This window comes from Nyctereutes procyonoides, unplaced genomic scaffold (genome assembly GCF_905146905.1).
Source record: "Nyctereutes procyonoides isolate TBG_1078 unplaced genomic scaffold, NYPRO_anot_genome, whole genome shotgun sequence".
Taxonomy (NCBI): domain Eukaryota; kingdom Metazoa; phylum Chordata; class Mammalia; order Carnivora; family Canidae; genus Nyctereutes; species Nyctereutes procyonoides.
The window spans coordinates 6623093-6640451 of NW_026575117.1; the positions used below are offsets into that span (position 1 = coordinate 6623093).

At 46.2% G+C, this 17359-nt stretch overlaps 1 protein-coding gene across 3 annotated transcripts in view; it reads left to right on the forward strand.

The window, feature by feature from the left end:
- Nucleotides 1–17359, forward strand: part of UCK2 (uridine-cytidine kinase 2) — a 102106-nt gene that overhangs the window by 70144 nt on the left and 14603 nt on the right. For 2 of the 3 annotated variants that reach the window (XM_055333921.1, XM_055333922.1), the window contains exons 2-3: nt 12683–12842; nt 13678–13774. In XM_055333921.1, coding sequence (XP_055189896.1) covers nt 12683–12842; nt 13678–13774 — 257 coding nt within the window. Of the gene's footprint in view, nt 1–6019; nt 6089–12682; nt 12843–13677; nt 13775–17359 lie in introns of those variants that run through there. The other variant, XM_055333920.1, reaches the window with a different exon arrangement.

Sequence of the window (17359 nt, forward strand, 5' to 3'; positions counted from 1 at the left end):
CATTGCCGGACCTAGAAGCAACTCCTTGGCCACCAGGCAACCCATAGAGTAGGTTCAGTGCTGTGCAGTTTTACTTCTAAGTGTCATCGAAGTTTTCAAAAATGGGTTGAATCTCTTTAGGGTGCGTGATAATGATTAATCAGGATGTTTGAAGACGTAGACCCTCGATAATGCCAGCTAGCAATAGTTGACTCTTAGAACAAAGAGAAACACCAGGAAATAAATTCTGCAGGAAAAGATTATGAAGTGAAACAGTACATCCTTATGGTATATATCTTCTGGAAGAAGAAGGAAAAAATGTGTCCAGGAGTATATAAAAATAGAAGTTGAAGAAAGTGTTCACATCTTCTGTGATTAAAAAAAGAGAAGTCAAGCCCACTAGAGATGACAGGTGCACTCACTTCCTAAGGCTGCGGTAACAAATTGCCACAAATGTGGTGGCTTAAAAAAACAAAAAATGTTTACTCTCTTAACAGCCCTGGAAGCCAGAACCCCAAAATCTAGGGGTTTGGCAGTGTTGGTTTCTTTCGGAGGCTCTGAAGGCAAATCTGGTCTGTGCTTCTCTCCTGGCTGCTGGTGGAACTCCCTGGCTTAGAGATTCTGGTCCCTTCCCCTGTCTTCACATGGTATTCCCTGTGCATCTCTGTGTCTTGTCCTTTTCTGTTTCTTATAAAGACACTTGTCATCGGGTTTAGTACCCATCCAGATCCAGGATGATCTTATCTCGAGATCCTTTACCTTAGGTACATCTGCAAAGACCTTTTTTCCGAACAAGGTCGCATTCTGAGGCCCTGAAAGTTGGGACTTAGTCCTGTCTTTTGGGGGGCCACAATTAAACCCACAGCAGTCTTCTTTTGCAGCCCCCCTGCGGTTCATTCATGTCTGTCCCACGTACAGAACACATTCTTTCCATATCCATTGATTACTTGGGGTTTGTGAGGATAGAAAGAATTTTGAAGGGTAAGAGCTTAAATTTCTAATTAAAGACAAATTGGGCAGCCCGGGTGGCTCAGCGGTTTAGTGCCTCCTTCGGCCCAGGGCATGATCCTAGAGACCCGTAATCGAGTCACACATTGGGCTCCTTGCATGGAGCCTGTTTCTCCCTCTGCCTCTCTGTCTCTCCCTCTCTCTCTCTGTCTCTCATGAATAAATAAATAAAATCAATAAATAAAATAAATAAAGACAAATTGCAGAAGACAGATGGGCATTAATTTGGTGGGTGGTTTTTTTTGTTGGTTTTGTTTTGTTGTTTTTTTTGAGATCATTGTCCATTCACATAGGGTTGCAGGAAGTAATACAGAGGGATCCAGGTAGCTTTTCCTTAGTTTCCCCAATGGTAATGGCTTACAAAATGGTATTGATCCTGATACAGTGAAGAAACAGAACATTCTCCCCACTGCAGGGTCGCTCCCCCAGGCTGTGCTTTGTTTGCCACCCCTGCCTTCTCCGTGCTACCATCCCCCTTGTCCCTAATCCCTGCCAAACACCAACCTGCTCCTCATTTCCGTAATTGTCTTATCTAGAATGTTCTATAAATGGAATCCTACCTTTTGGGATTGCCCATGTACTCTTTAGCAAAATTATCTGGAAATCTATACAGGTGGTAATTTATTCATTTTCATTGCTAAGTAGAGTTCCGTGGCACGGATGCACCACAATTTGTTTAACCATCTACCCCTGTAGAACACCTGAGTGGTCTCCAATTTTGGCTGTTATGAATAAAGCTTCTAGGAACATTTGTGTAATGTTCCAGGGTGAGCATGTTTTCATTTCTTTGGGATAAATGCCCAGGAGTACAAATGGTGGGATCCTATGGTAGTTGCACGTTTAGTGTTTTAAGAATGTGCCAGATTGTTGGGGGCGCCTGGCTGGCTCTGTTGGTAGAGCATACAACTCTTGATCTCGGGGTTGTGAGTTTGAGCCTCGCACTGGGTGTAGAGATTACTTTAAAAAGTGCCAAATTGTTCTTCTGAGTAGTTGAACTGTTTTCCATTTCTTTTTTTTTCTGTTTTTTTTTTCTGTTTTCCATTTCTAACAGCAGTGTATGACCAATCTTTTTTCTCTATTGTCATCAGCATTTAGTGTTGTCACTTTTTTTTGGGGGGGGGGCTATTCTGATGGGTGTGTAGGAACATGTCCTGATTTTAATTTAATTTACATTTCCCTAATGGCTAATAATGTTGAACATCTCTTCAGGTGCTTATTTGAGAGCTGTGTATCATCTTGGGTGAAATGCTTCTTCATGTCTTTTGCCCATATTCTAATTGGAATTGATTTTTTTTTTAACGTTGAGTTTTCAGAAATCTTTATGTATTCTGGATACTAATCCTTTGTTGGACATGTGTGTTACAAGTATATTTTCCCCGTCTGTAGCTCGTTTGTTTGTTCTAAGAGAGGCTGTTTGACAGAGCACATTTTATTTTTGTTGAAATTCAGCTTATCAACTTCCCCTTTTATGTATCATGCTTTTATGTATCAAGCTTAAGAAAACTTTGCCAAGCACTAGATCCAGAAGACTTTCTCCTATGTGTTTTTCTTAATAAATTTGATAGATTTTCTTTAAAGATTTTATTTTTTTGAGAGAGAAAGTGTTAGTGCATGAGTGGGAAGAAGGGCAGAGGGATAAGTAGACTCCCTGCTGAGTCGGGAGCCCACCAGGGGGCTCAACCCCAGGACCTTGAGATCAGGACATGGGCTGAAGTCACTTAACCTAGTGAGCCCCCAGATGCCCCAAATTTGATAGATTTTTGCTTTACATAAGCCTGTGGTCCATTCGTTTTTAAGGATTTGTTTGAGTGAGAAAGAGAGTGTGAGTGTGGGAGGGGAAAGGAGTGGGGAAAATCCTCAAGCTGACTCTCCACTGAGCACAGAGCCTGAGACCTCAGCCTAAGCTGAAATCAAGAGTTGGCTGCTTAACTGACTGAGCTACCCAGGTGCCCCAGCCTGTGGTCCATTTTGAGTTAATTTTTATATAAGGTGTGAAGTTCAGGTCACAGTTCATATTTTTGCCCATCGATGTCCAGTTGCTCCAGTACTATTACCTTGAAAAGGCTACCCTTCCTCCGTGGAATTGCATTTGTGCCTCTGTCAAATCACTGGGACATACTTGTGTGGTTGTAAAACAGAAATTTGGCCTGTATTTACTGATAGCTTCAGATCCACAAATGAATAAGAGAAAATCATTCTCTTCAAGGGATACTTGCTTTAACTCCATATAACTCCATATTTGCCAGCAGATTAGCCCTAATAATTTTTGATGACTTTCAGTGTGGTCAGTTTGCCATCCTTTATAGGGTAACATGGTCTGTGTCGCTATGGGAGTTCATCTATTTTTTGATTCCAGAGGAGTTTTCGGGGCCTAGGAGGTGGTTGATAAGTGATGAATCCATCAGAATCTAGTAGGAATGCCTGGAAAGAATGGAGTCTGCTCATAGGAGGATTTGAACCCCTTTCTTTAATGCTATGAAGAGTAAATATTAAGTTGAATTTTCAAAGACACTAAAAGACTTTCAAAAAGGAAGGAATGTGGGTGCTTGGCACATATTTTCAGTTTCCTTTCCCTGCTGCTCTGGATTTAGGCATGGATGCTGGAAGAGACCTAAAGAGGAAATTTAAAAAAATACATCTTTTGATAACCAGATAGTTTGATTTCTAGTTTTCCAGTGTGGATAAGCATTGCTGGAAAGGAAGAGTCAACCCAAATACAGCTTATACGACAAAGCACCATTGTGCTGTGATGTCCTCGTCTTATGTTTACCCACATGTGGCCTTCAGTTTGGGAAGATTCAACAGAGGATCCAGCTGGCACACTGTGCTCCCCTTTATTCCATTTCTTTTTTTTTTAAACCAGGGGAAAGTCAACTCTCTTTTTTGTGTCTCTCCGCTCAGTAAGCCAGACTGCAAGGGGTGTGTGTTGGGAGCGGCGGCAGGGGTTGGGTATGTCTTGTCCAAAGACATCCTTGGCTTTTCCTAGTACAAGAGGCTTGGTTTGCTGGGCCCTACTGTCTCAACCTGCCTCCAAACCCTGAAGTTAAAAAAAGGGGCGGGGGGGAGGGAATAGCTCCCACCTCACTTGCACACGCAAGACAGTAAGAATTGACCCTCCAGTAGGCTTCCTCTTTGCTCCCACCGTTCCAAGAGGGCTTCATAAGCAGCAGAATCAGCAAAGCTAGCCATGATCCTAGATGCTTTCGTGTGTGTGTGTGGGGGGGGGGGAGCAGGGTGCCTTTTGTGCTTATCCTGTGGAGGATACAAAGACATATCCACAAAATCCGTATTCAGGCCCAGATTCGTCAAGAGGAAACAAATCAGTCACTGTTTTGTACTGAATCATTTTAATCCAGTTGTGAGGCTGAGTTGCTGCTTGGGTACAAGCACAGTCCTGTCTTGCCTGATGTTTAGCCCTTGTTTGGTGGCAGCTGTTTACCAGGCTGTGGATGAAACCAGCACTTGGCTTTACATGAAGAGTTTGGGCACCACCCTGCCCCCCCCCACCCCCACCCGCACCTTCTTTTTCTTTAAGATGATGTCGAAGAACTACAGCAGTTTTCAGTTTTGACCGGTTTGCCTTCTAGATTTCCCCCGTCACGTTCAGCTGTATGTTATGTGGTTCTAGTCCTGGCGTGCACACCAGTCTGCACTTTTCTCTGCTTACATATTTACATATCATATTCCTGTAAGCTTTGCTGATCTCACTATAAGTTTGATACCTGGTCAGAGGGTAGGAATGTTAATGATCCTTTCTCTGCTGCTTTCTGGAAGGTTTTCGCCAGTTCATAACACACCACCGCGTGTGCATCTGTTTTTATTGTGGTGAGGTTTTAAAGTGTTTGCTCAGTTCTGCTCGAACACACCTGCACGGGCTCACCTGCTTCCCAGAGCGTCCTTTAACTTGGGACTTAAATACCGTTTTCTCCCAAAAAATGAATTGTAGGGGATCAGAAGTGATTTGTCTTGCTCTCTTCCTGGTAAAATATTTATCAGAAAAATTAACTTCAAAGGAAGCCTGTGCTTTGCAAAGCTGGCAGAGAATGAATTGCGGAGCCGTGCTGAGAAGGTTCTGCTCCTGGCAGCTCCTGTGTATTCATTGCTGGCACTATACCCGTGTGTGTACGGTTGTTGGTGGCCCTCGGGACGAGAAGAGCCCTCCACCTCTGGTGTGGTAGAGGAAGGTGGTATGTGTATTGGTTAAAAGCGTGCATCCTGGGGGCTGGGGGGCTGTCAGTTAAGTGTCTGCCTTCAGCTCAGGTTATGATCCCAGGGTCCTGGGATGGAGCCCTGCATCCCCACATTGGGCCCTGCATCAGGCTTTCTGCTTAGCTGGGAGTCTGCTTCTCCCTCTCCCTCTGCTCCTCCCCCAGCTCGTGCACTCTTTCTCTCAAATTAAAAAAAGTTTAAAGAGTGGTTCAGTTGCTTCCTAGCTGTATGATCTTGGGTTAGTTTTGTCATCTGCCTCCCTGTACCCATCTCCCGCTGTGTAAGTGGGGATGATGAGAACACCCACCTTCTAAGGACTGGTTTGAGGATTAGGGAGTATCTGTAAAGTCCTGAGAACAGTTGCTGGCATTTGGCATGTTCTGTGTAGTTCTTAAATGTTGACTATTGTTCATTATACCCCAGTTGATGCTAAAGCAGTTTAAATTGATGAGGAAGTGCTCCTTGACAGGGTTTTTCAGTAAGTACTCATGACTTAAAGAGAAAAGGGCCAAACATGTAATTTTATGAACCCAGAAGTGAGTTCTTAAAATGTCTTTCCTAGGAATGGAGCTGAAGGAGCCAGACAATTCACCAAAAAATCCTGGGATCATGTTTATGTTGGGGACTGTTGATCAACCCGGATTTTTCTGGTGCAGGCTCATACTTGGGTTTTTCTAGGCTAACCTACCTTTGCAGCCCCACCGTCTGGATCGGGAATTAAAACTGAGAGCTTCTGTTGTGGGGAATTCCTTATCCGGTACTGTTTATAATCTGGGTTTCCCCCTCCTAGGTACTGCTTCCTCAGTGGAGCTTCGCCTATAGCACAAGCAAGTACTGGAAGGTGGGGAAGATGTTGAATTCAGCTCTGATACCTCCCGGTAGATACATGCTGGTAGGTGGCAGAGAGGTGCCTAGTGGTCGGGGGACCTTGGTCAGGCAAATGGTCCTCAGGCAAGTGGTCCTCCTCACCCTGCCTTTTAAAACTCACATGCAAATGATTTGGTTGCTGAGATATCTGTGGCTTCTCTGCTGAATAAGGTAGCCTCATGGCCCAGGACATGACGATTACCCCAGCTTTCAAGAGGACAGTTACACGGTTTACTGGGTATGTGAAAGTTGACCAAAGTATTAGGGTCATTTTGGTTGGAGAGGACAGAAAGCCTCAAATAACAGTGTTTAAAGATGATTTGTCTCACTGTCCTTCCTCTCTCAGCTCTATGATCATTGCAGTCTGGGACTCCTTTACTTAGCTGCTCCCCTACCTTTAGTCACATGGTATCAGGGCTGCAAAGTGGCCACTTGTGCTTCAGCCGTCCAGCCTGCATACCAGCCAACAGGAGGGAGAGTCGACAGGGATAATGATGCTTTAAGAAGATTCCAGGAAGCTGCCACTTCACACTCCTGCTTATTAGCAAATTGATTAGAACTTAGCATGGTCACCAGAAAGGACAAGGGAGGCTGGGAAGCGGGGCCAAGGCCCAGCTAAAACTCAGGGCTGAGATATGGGTGTGCACAGCTAGCTGTCCCTGCCTGAGTTACATTATGTCCTTTAGGATGGAATGAAGGCTGATGCTAAAAATGAGCAGGGCAAGCTATGCTTTTACAAATTGGGTCTAAAGGAAAAGGAGGTCTGCTGGATGAATTCAGACCTTTTTGGTGGTAATCATGACACACAGTTGAGCGAGCCCTCAGGGTACCAAGTCCTGCCAGGCTCCAGGAGCAGATGTTGAGACACAGTTGGTCTTTCTGCTCCAGGGCTCGTAGGTTATTGGATTGACCCGTGTCTGTCTTTTTGGTGCCTGAGACACTTTTATTACATAGCAACGTAGTGAGTTTCTGACTTAGGTATTTATGTGTGTATTTGGGGAGGGGTGGTGGTGATTGTTCTAGCCAGGAGAACCTACCTGCAATGCATAGGTTCTGGGGCCTGCAGGACCACAAGACAGGTGGCCTCACGGATATGACCAGAGCACATCTGGTCCCTGTTGCTACCATGCGGTCAGTTTGATCAGGGAATCCAAGCAGCAGTTTTACCTTATCCAGGGCAGATTACTGGTGCTTTAGTTTTTTCATGCCTGTAAATTAGAGCTTCAGAGCTGGGTGGGGAGCAACCCCTGCCCCCAAAGGAGTGATGTAATGTCTGGGGGGCCGTGCTGGACACCGTGTAAGTTAGTGGCATCTTTAAAAAAAAGATTTTATTTATTTATTCCTGAGAGACACAGAGAAAGTCAGAGACACAGGCAGAGGGAGAAGCAGGCTTCATGAAGGGAGCCCTATGTGGGACTCGATCCCAGGACCCCGGGCATCATGACCTGAGCCAAAGGCAGATGCTCACTGAGCCACCCAGGTGCTTCTAAGCCGGATTTATGAGCCACCCAGGCACCCCGAGGTGGAGGGTTCTTAACAAAGAAGCTACCCAGAGCTCAAGTGCTCTGTTAGTTTTACTCTGTCAGCAATATTAGGACTGGACAGAGGACCCGAAGGATTAGGGGTGTGTGTGTGTGTGTGTGTGTGTGTGTGTGTGTGTGTGTGTATACACACAAAACGGCAGGGTTAGATGGTGTCTGGACCCTCTGGGCCACGTCCTATGTAAGGATCGTTTTAGAGCAATACTACTTGCGATGGCAGCGCAGGACCCCGTGGCCACTCAGCTGCCCTGTTGGAAGCGGCCAGCTGGGAGGGCCTGCAACTGCTCACTCCTGGGGCTTCCCGAATAGGAAGTGTGTCTCTGAGAAAGGAGGCTGGCACGTGGGTCAGCACATCTGGTGGCCTGGCCCGATCATCAGGTCAAATGCTGGCATGTTCCCAGAATGACAGAGCCTTTGGGCTCCCAGTTCCTGGCTTCTAACAGTTAGACTCCAAATTTAGGTTCCAGATACCTTGAACATGTGTGTGTGTGTGTGTGTGTGTGTGTGTGTGTGTGTGTGTGTACTTTCAGCTTCTTCTTGATAACGGATATCACTTGCCTGCCTTTACTTATCTGAAATTCAGTGACATTTACCATTACGTTGAGTCTCATGATGCAGTGGGACAAAACCATAGCATATTCCTAACCAATTCCTTCCCCGTCTCCGTTCCCCCATCACTGACCTCTGGAAGTAGAGTACATTTATGGAGAATATCAGGGCTTCAGTGCTGGCATAGTGAACAGGATTGGGCATTCGGAGTTAGACCTGCAGGTTGAGATTCAGGCCTGTGACCTTGAGCGAGGCTTCTAAGCTTTGGTTCCTCATTAGATAAAAAAGAGATAAAGTAGTTACATCTTATTGTAATGGAGTTAAAAGGAGATGGTGTCTTCAAAATGCCATACAAGGGATGAAAGTGTATGTCCCCTTCACTGATTGTTCCATATGTGTGTGTATAAAAACGCATCGATATAATTTTTTTTTCCTCTCTCTTCTTCTAAAGTTAACCTCCTGTTGACCTGGCCTTTCACTCCATATATTCAGACAGCAACCCACAGTCCTATCTGGCTTATTTTTCACCTCCCCACCTTTAAAATAATGTGCCAGAAGTGGCAGGAAAGAATATATTCTGGATACATTGCACTGAATATGGAGATATCCTGTAAAACGAAGCCCACCTCCAGCTGTAACATTCACCATAGCCATATGTAGGCGTGCATTTCAGTAGTATTAAGTATAGCCACATCGTTGGGCAACCAGTCTCCAACCAGTCTCCAGAGCTTTTTCATCATGTAAAAGTAAAACTATACTCCTTGAACAACTCCCCACTTCCCCCCGCCCTCAGCCCCTGGCAACCTCTCTTCTACTTTCCGTGAATTTGACTATTCTAGATACCTCCTTTAAATGGAGTCCTACGGTGTTTGTCTTCCTATGACATAATTATTTTATTTTATTTTATTTTATTTTATTTTATTTTATTTTATTTTATTTTATTTTATTTTTATTTTTTTTTGACATAATTATTTTAAGTCTTAGCCCACCACGGTGATTGCAGCCTTGCCCACTTTTAGTGTTCTGTAAGCTCACGACTGCCTGCCTTCTCCAGCCCTAGTCATTAATGCATTATTTCCTTTCTTGAGAGAACGAGACACCTTAGAGTTCCATTTCATCCTGTTGAAGAGGGCAGGAATAGGGAAAAGGTAAATTAAAATGAAAGGTGAAAGAAGAGGAGGTTAAAGAAGGCAAAGACCATTCAGTCATCCCAAGGAGGCATCTCCGTAGGGCTCCTTCCTCCCTGTTGTGTAAAAATTCAAACCTATCCTTAAGGAGAGGAATAGCATAAAGAGCTCCTGTGTACCTGTTGCCCCTGATTCAACAGCTGTCTAGATTTTTTAGGGGCCATTTTTGACAACTTCCAGGAGAAAGAAAATACTAGAAAAATCTAGACTGATTTGGAGACAAGTGTTTCTTTGCTTGTTCATGCAATGGTATTTATCTCCATGATAAAGGACTTCTGCCTTGGGACTTCTGACTACATTTTAGGTTGAGGGGAAAAAAAGGAAGCAGGCTTGTGGGCAAGTCATTTCACCTGGTTTCCACATCTGGGGAAGGATAGCGCTTGTGACTATAAGGGGTGGTTGTAGTGGAGCACTTGGCCTAGGGCCTGACTTAATAAATCAGTTATAAGTGATGGTGGTGTGTTTGTAGAAAGAAGGGTCACCAAACAGGCCCATGGAAAACATGTAGCCGAGACATATAGCTGTGGACCTACAAAACAGCAAGACTTAAGCCTTGAAAAGAAACTGTGATGGGGTGCCTGGGTGACTCAGTCGGTTAAGCGTTTGCCTTAGGCTCATGTCAGGATCCGAGGATCTTGGGATCAGGTCCTGCATCTGGCTCCTTGCTCAGTAGAGAAAGAGCCTGCTTCTCCTTCTCCATCTGCTCCTCCCCCCCCCATTCATGCTCTCTCTCTCTCTCTCTCTCTCTGTCAAATAAATACAATCTTAAAAAAGAAATTGTGATGAACACTGGCTTTCTATATGTGTTCATTAACCCGATTTTGTTGGCCATTGTACCCATTTGTCCTCGGTTGTACCTGGGTTAAGGGAAATGATTGTTTACCTCCAAAATTAGGTAATGTAACCTCGTTATATACACTTTTTTTGGTAGTAGAGAGATTGCTATACATACTTAAAAATATTTAACGGGTCTTAACTATAAGTAAAAAATACCACCCTGTGAATAATCAGGTAGATTAAATATCTGGCCCTATGAAGCCTTCTTTTCATTTTTGTTCTTTGGTCTTCTAGAATTCTGCTAATAAAAGCTATATCTATAGACTTTACCCTGCGTAGCCTTAGGATGTAAGAACCAGATGGGAGTTAGGAAAAGGAAATGATGGGCTGGCACCTGTTTAAAAATGTATAGTTTATAACTGTATAGAGCCTTTGATTCTGTTGTGGTATTTTCATTTTTGAATCTAACTTAAGTCATGTGCAAGTTTTATCTTTCTATAATTTTTTTTTTCCTGGCATAGCTGCTGTTCCCAGAATCCTGTTTTAAATGCTGTTCTGATAATACGGGTAAATGTCAGAAAAGTAAAATAGTTTTCAAATAATTAACAATTGAGTCAAAATAGCATTCCTCCAAAGATCCTTATTTTGTTGTGTCTCACATTTTGTACAACAGGAAATATTGTGCAAAATAGTCTCATGTGGGTTGACTAGGGCAACAGGAATGGCCAGTTTTCCTTACGCTTGGAGAAATCAAATACAGAATTTATGGGAAATGTAACTTTATAAAAGTGTCCTGGTTTTTCCTTGTTAAAACCAGTTGGTAAAGTAAGTTCCATAGTGAAGCAAGACTGAGCCACAGAAATCTAACTATGCCACATTTTTCATCTCTTATAATTAGGTCAGCCAGCTCCATAAGGAGGCTTGGTTACGGCTTGTGGGTGTTTGTAATATAGACATCCTTATTTTTAGATTAATATGCATGAAATGAAAAAAAGAAACAAGCTATTTGATAAATACTGTCCTTTACTATCTCATTTTTTTTTTTTAATGTGCTTGTTTTTATGCTTTTCTTTTTATGGGGACTCTACTATGGGAGAGAAAAAGTAGATTTTAGGTTCTGTACCCTATTCCAGTTCCAGCAGGTGTGTGTGTGTGTGTGTGTGTGTGTGTGTGTGTGTGTTGAGGGGGGCTTCCCCATATCAACAAGCAATTCTCGGACACTCTCCCCACATTTCCACGTGTTCACCAACCAGGAAGCTCACCAGACCCCATCCTCTTGGATTTGTATGGATGCTTCATGACATCAGCAGGACCGGTTATATCTATATCGTTGGTGTTGGCCACTGATTTCAGCCTCCAGCTCCTCCCCTCCTGGGAGGTCAGGGAGATAGGAGGGAAAGTTCTAACCTGCTAATCACAGGGTTGGTTCCTCTGGCAACTGGCCCCAGCCTTAGGTGCTTTCCAGAAGCCTCCTCGTTAACATAACAAAGACCGGTGTGCCTCTCCCCTCACTTAGGAAATTGATGTTGAGAACTGTGTGCCAGAAATGCAAGGACTAAATACGTATTTCTCATTTTCGCAATATCACAGGTAGCTGTGTGTACTGCCCACACCACAACACAAAGCGTGTAGGCTTGCCGTCACCTGGAACCCGCTGCCCCATTCGGAGCAGGGATACCCCATGTTGTTTTAGGCGTTGGTCATGTTTGGAGTCCCATGTCCTTCTAGTCCATAAGAGGTGGCACACGTCTGTGAAGTGGCCACTAGGCTCACTGTGAGTGTGAGCAAGTCCATGGCTATGCACTAGAGCAAAAAGGAACCCATGGACATAGGATGAAAGCCATGACGTTGGCCTGGCAGCTAACTGGCCGGATTCCCTGGCTATGGGTTTTGATTCCACGTGCGCGCGCTGTCACTGCATGACCCAGGAGCCCTCTGAGCCCTCAGCACGTCGTCAGGGTACCCTCTGTCCACTTTCTGCTGTTTCTTGTGTGTCTGTACTGGGGCATGAGCAGGGATAAATAAGTTTGTGTTCTTGTTTATTTTAAAATATTTTTTAAATTTATCTTATCTATTTATTTATTTGCAAGAAAAGAGAGCATGAGCAAGGGAGGAGGAGGGAGAGGGAGAAGCAGACGCCCCACTGATCGGGGAGGCTGGTGACACGGGACCCCATCCCAGGACCCCGGGATCATGACCTGAGCCTGAGGCAGGTGCTTAACCCACTGAGCCACCCAGGTGCCCCTCGTGTTCTTTGTTATTAGGGACTTCAGAAAAGATTTTGTGGAAGAAGAGGCAGAAATTACTGTCCTCCCCGCTGCAACCCCCTGCAGATAGATACCTGCGAGTAGTAAGAGTAGTAAGTTGTGTTTAGGAAGGGGAGGAAGAGACTCTGAGGACCCCCACCCCCCACTTGCCTCTCAGCAGACTTTCTCCTTTAGCCTTCTGATCCCTCAGACAAGATGGTAGCCTTTGGAGTCTTCCTTCCCGAAGCTCCTTGCATAGGGCGTGTGCATCAGTTGGTGACTCTCCCTCTAATCCTTGGCCTTCTCTTCTTTTCCACAGTCTTCTGTTTGCGCTAAGATTGTGCAGCTCCTGGGACAGAATGAGGTGGACTGTCGTCAGAAGCAGGTGGTCATCCTGAGCCAGGATAGCTTCTATCGTGTCCTCACTTCGGAGCAGAAGGCCAAAGCCCTGAAGGGCCAGTTCAATTTTGATCACCCGGGTGAGTCAGGACTTGAGGGTGTGTGTGTGAGTGTGTGTGCTGGTTGACCGAGGGAGCTCTTTGACTCCTTGGAATCTCTTTTCTATAAAAAAAAATGGAAGATTAATAAATACCTTCAGGGTTTTGGTGGGGCCTAAAGAAGGAATTTTGGAACACATCACACAATGTGTGGCTTATTGAATATGGATTGCATCTGCCTCTGAACAGGGGTGACTCCACGCGAGCCTGTTCCTTGAGATTGGCCAGACACGGGCTAGCACGAACACGGCTGGTTCTTCTGCTTCCTGTGATCTGAAGCAGCCCCTGCTTGCCTCCCCCTGCTCCCCCATCCCACATGTGTCTGCACATGGCAGGGTGTGAAACTCAGCCCACTGGCAGAAAGGACCATGGACGACAGACAGTCCAGGATGTCTGCCTGAGTGACTTGCTCTGACAGTCCCAGATCCGCACATCACCCTTTAGCTGGTCTTGGTTCTTGCAACTGTTGTAATTAAAACTTGGTGCCTGGAATCAAAACTTGTGTGCGCACATCCCCTAGTCGTGCGAATGATTTCCAGGTTATCGTAGGCCAGTTCCCAAGACAGCAGCTCTACATGGAGGAGAGATAGATGTCTGAGGCCAAGGGTGAGATATGTAGAAAAAAAATGAGTTTCTCAGACTGCATTCGATTACGATTCTATTTTGAGATCCAGGAAGTTTACCTTCTGCTTAGGGTAGAGATCTGGCTTTTTTTTGGTGGGGGTGTATGCACTCTTCTGGATGAAATATATGTGTATGATTACAGGAGAAAGCATTTTAAAATCAAGAGCCATTTTAACAGTTTGATTTCCTTCAGATGCCTTTGACAATGAACTCATCTTCAAAACCCTCAAAGAAATCACTGAAGGGAAAACAGTGCAGATTCCTGTGTATGACTTTGTCTCCCATTCCCGGTAAGTGAGCTGTTCGGGGCTGGGCCGCTGCTGGTTGCCGCTCCCAGATTGTTCCCGTTTTGGGGGCCTCGGGGCTATGTCCTCCCCTGCCCCGTGCCCACAGCAGCCTGTCTGTTGGCAGTAGGGGTGGCTGGGTGGCTGTGTGCGGCCGTGGGTATTGTGCACCAGTTGGGGAGTTTATCCGGCACCTCCTGGAACGGTCTGCTCATCACGTTTTGCTGACTCTGGAAGGACAGGTTCATAAATTTGGGCTCAGGTGAGGGACTATACATTTGTCCTGATTCACATCCCTGAGCTCTTGCTCTTGGAATAAGATGTAAGGGAGCCGGGCAGAGGACACAGGAAACAGAACAAAGGAAACTGTTCTTTCTTCTCCCCTGGTTGGACCTTGCAGAGAGGTGTCAAGGTGTGAGGGCCCTGAGGCCGCCAGAGACCAGATGCTAAACTCTCAGGAGAGTTTCTCCGTCATGTCCTTTCTGCCAATCTGTGTTCCTGCTCCTGAGGAGGCCTAGAGGGCCAGTGAGGGGGCTCATCTTCCTTCCCTCTGAGTGCTTACGCGAGGCTCCTGCAGGACTTCGCTCCAGCTGGCCAGGACCCCAGGCTCCCTCAAGTCTCCCAGGACCCCTTGCTCACTCTGTCTCCTTTGAGGACTTCCCAAGTTGTCTCTAAACTTCTGACAGGGCAGAGAAAGTACGTGTAGTTCCTCCTCGTTCTGGGCTCAGAGTGGCTCAGTCAGTGTTGCTTTCAGCTCTGCGCTGTTTTAAAAGTTTCTCCCACCTGCTTTCATTCTTCCTTTTCATGATTCCTTTCAATCTCATGAGTGGATTTCTCTTTTTTAATTTTTAATTAATTAAATTTTTTTAAAAGATTTTATTTATTCATGAGACAGAGAGAGAGAGAGAGAGAGAGAGAGGCAGAGACACAGGCAGAGGGAGAAGCAGGCTCCGTGCAGGGAACCTGATGTGGGACTCGATCCCAGGACTCCAGGATCATGCCCTGGGCTGAAGGCAGGCGCCACACCACTGAGCCACCCAGGAAACCCGATTTCTATTTTTTAAAATGGGAAATTAGATTTCTTGCATCTTTAACTACCAAATGTTTCCCATCATTAAAAGCCTGTCTTTATCGCCCCGTGTGTTCTTTGAGTACATATCTCAGCTGGCCTTTGACACGGGTTTCCTCAAACATTCTGTGCCTTTCCAAGGACTGGAGGGTGTGGCAAAGATTGTTTGGAGGAGGAAGAGAGTGAACACATTGTCCTGGAAAGCCAGGCTGCTTTGCTTCTCACCCCCCACCCCTCACTAGCATCTTCCGAAGCATGTCCTACCCTGGACCAGATGCCACTGTGCCCAAAACTCAAAAGAACAAGATGCACCTCCAGTATCAAAGCACCACAGACCGTGCGGGAATAAAGGGGTTTAGTACAGGAATTGGAGCTAATAAGAGTATTGAGGGGGGTTGGGATTGCTAAGACCGGGGAGGCTGCAGCCTGGGGCACTGGAGATGAAAGCAGGGTCCAAGGCAAGTCCAAGAAGCTGCCAACTGTGGGCCCCAGCCTGCAAGGTGGGGGGACTTGTGCAGTGTCTGCGAAGTGGCCTTGTGTGGCTAGTAAGACCTAAAAATTATCTGGGTTTTGTATCATCTTCGACATTTCCCATTGGCAAAGCACCGCAGAGGGAAAAGGATTCTGAGATTTGTAGTTTCTAGCCTCAGCAGGGCGTGGTGGTGATGTCCAGTCCACAAGAGACCAGGGACCTCTCAGGTCCAGGGCGGGGCACTGCTACAGAGTCGAAATGCAGCCTGACAACTAAGATCAGAGCCCTTGGAGGAGTGTAAAGGAGAGAGGACAGGCTTGGAGTATTTAGAGCGGGATGTAGAGAGACAATATTTAGGGTAATATTTATCACCTCTCTAATATGTAGAGAGATGATATTTAAGCTATATATTGGAAAGCATAAGAATTTGTTGGGGAAGGGGATTTGCAAGGTAATGGGTTGGGCAGGATTTTGGGGATGGGCTCAGTGGGGAACTAGAGGTGGTGAGGAGTGGCAGGATGGGGGTCAGGGTGAGGGAAGAGTGGCTAGGAGGCAGGCAGGCAGGCCTCAGATGGGAAAGACTGGGGACGCCGGGGCCGGAGCATGAACGTGCTGGCAATAGGGAGTCACAGATGGCTGTTCCGTGGGAGCAGGTCTTTTGGTGGCAGGAAGAGAGGATCCACGATGCTATTTATAAAGCCCTTGGAGTGGTAGCCCAAGTGAGAGACTCACAAGGGCCTGAGGTCAGGCGGCGGAAGTCGGGGTGGTTGGCAGGAGGCAGGACCTGACCAGATGGAGGAGGCAAGGAGGGGCAGCTAGTGCAGCCTGACCTCCGTCAGATTCAGGTCTTAAAAGAAACCCCAGCAGAATTCCCCATCCAGACGTGATTCACTTCTCTTTATCCTCCCGATCCCTTTCAAATCGTATATTGTATGACCCTGTTGTTTGGTGGCCCATGGCCCATGTCTTTGTGAGACATTTTCCTGATCACCTTAGACCACAGCAGTGCCCCCAGCTCTCCAGGCCACTTGTTCTGCACTCAGCTGTTTGGAGTTCTCTGCTCCCAACCCAGGCACGGGCCTTCCGTGGTGACCCACAAACCGATGCTGGACGGAGACAGAGAAGACACTCGTTTGCTGTAAATACCCTTCTCTGGCTTCACTCTTGCTCAAAAGCCAAATGAGAAGCTGGGATTAGGTTACCCTGTGGACTTCCCAGCCAGACTCTGAACTTGTAAATGGAACGTTGCACCAAGTGTGGCTCCTTGCACGTTCTGGGCTGGTAGTTGCCCAATAGATTTTTTTTTTTTTTTTTTAAGCTCTGGGCTGTTTTGAAGGGTTCTCCTCTCTAAATGTACATGTGCACTTGGGTAGGGATCGATTCCCACCTCTTGGAGCTGCAACAACAGCACAGTTACGTTCCCCTGGCTTTCCTAGGACCAAGGCATGTTTGTTGAATTGGAAAACCATCTGTTCCTTGTTCGTGTTTATTTGTTGGGTGTCCTGATCCGTGCTTGATCTGGCGTGGGCGTACGTACCCCTAGCACGGTCACAGTGCTCCCTGGTAGTGTGTTTTCCAGACGGAGCCCCGGGAGCCCGCCCTCCCCCACCCCAACATACACACATTTGCTTTTTCCCAGCAGAGACTCTTCAGCCCCCTCCTTGGTGCAGGGCAGTTGCCCACAGTGGCTCATAATTTTACTCACTCACAGAGCCTCTTTTCTAGCCCATTTCCCTTCTGAACTCTGCCCAGTTAGGTTCTTCATCCTGAGCCATGGTGGGCACCCTGTTTTCTGGTAGGCGACGTTCCTCCAACGGGCTCTCCTCAACCCTGGTTTGTACATTAGACACATCTGGGGCGGTTTTATAAAAAAGACCAGTGCTCTGGCTCTGCCTTAGACTCATAAAATCAGAGCCCCGTGGGAACAGGGCCCAGGCATACATTTTTTTTGTAATTTAAGATTTTATTTATTTATTTGAGAGAGAGTGCATGCATGCATGGGGGCAGAGGGAGAGGGAGAGAGAATCTTAAGCAGATGCCACCCTGAGCA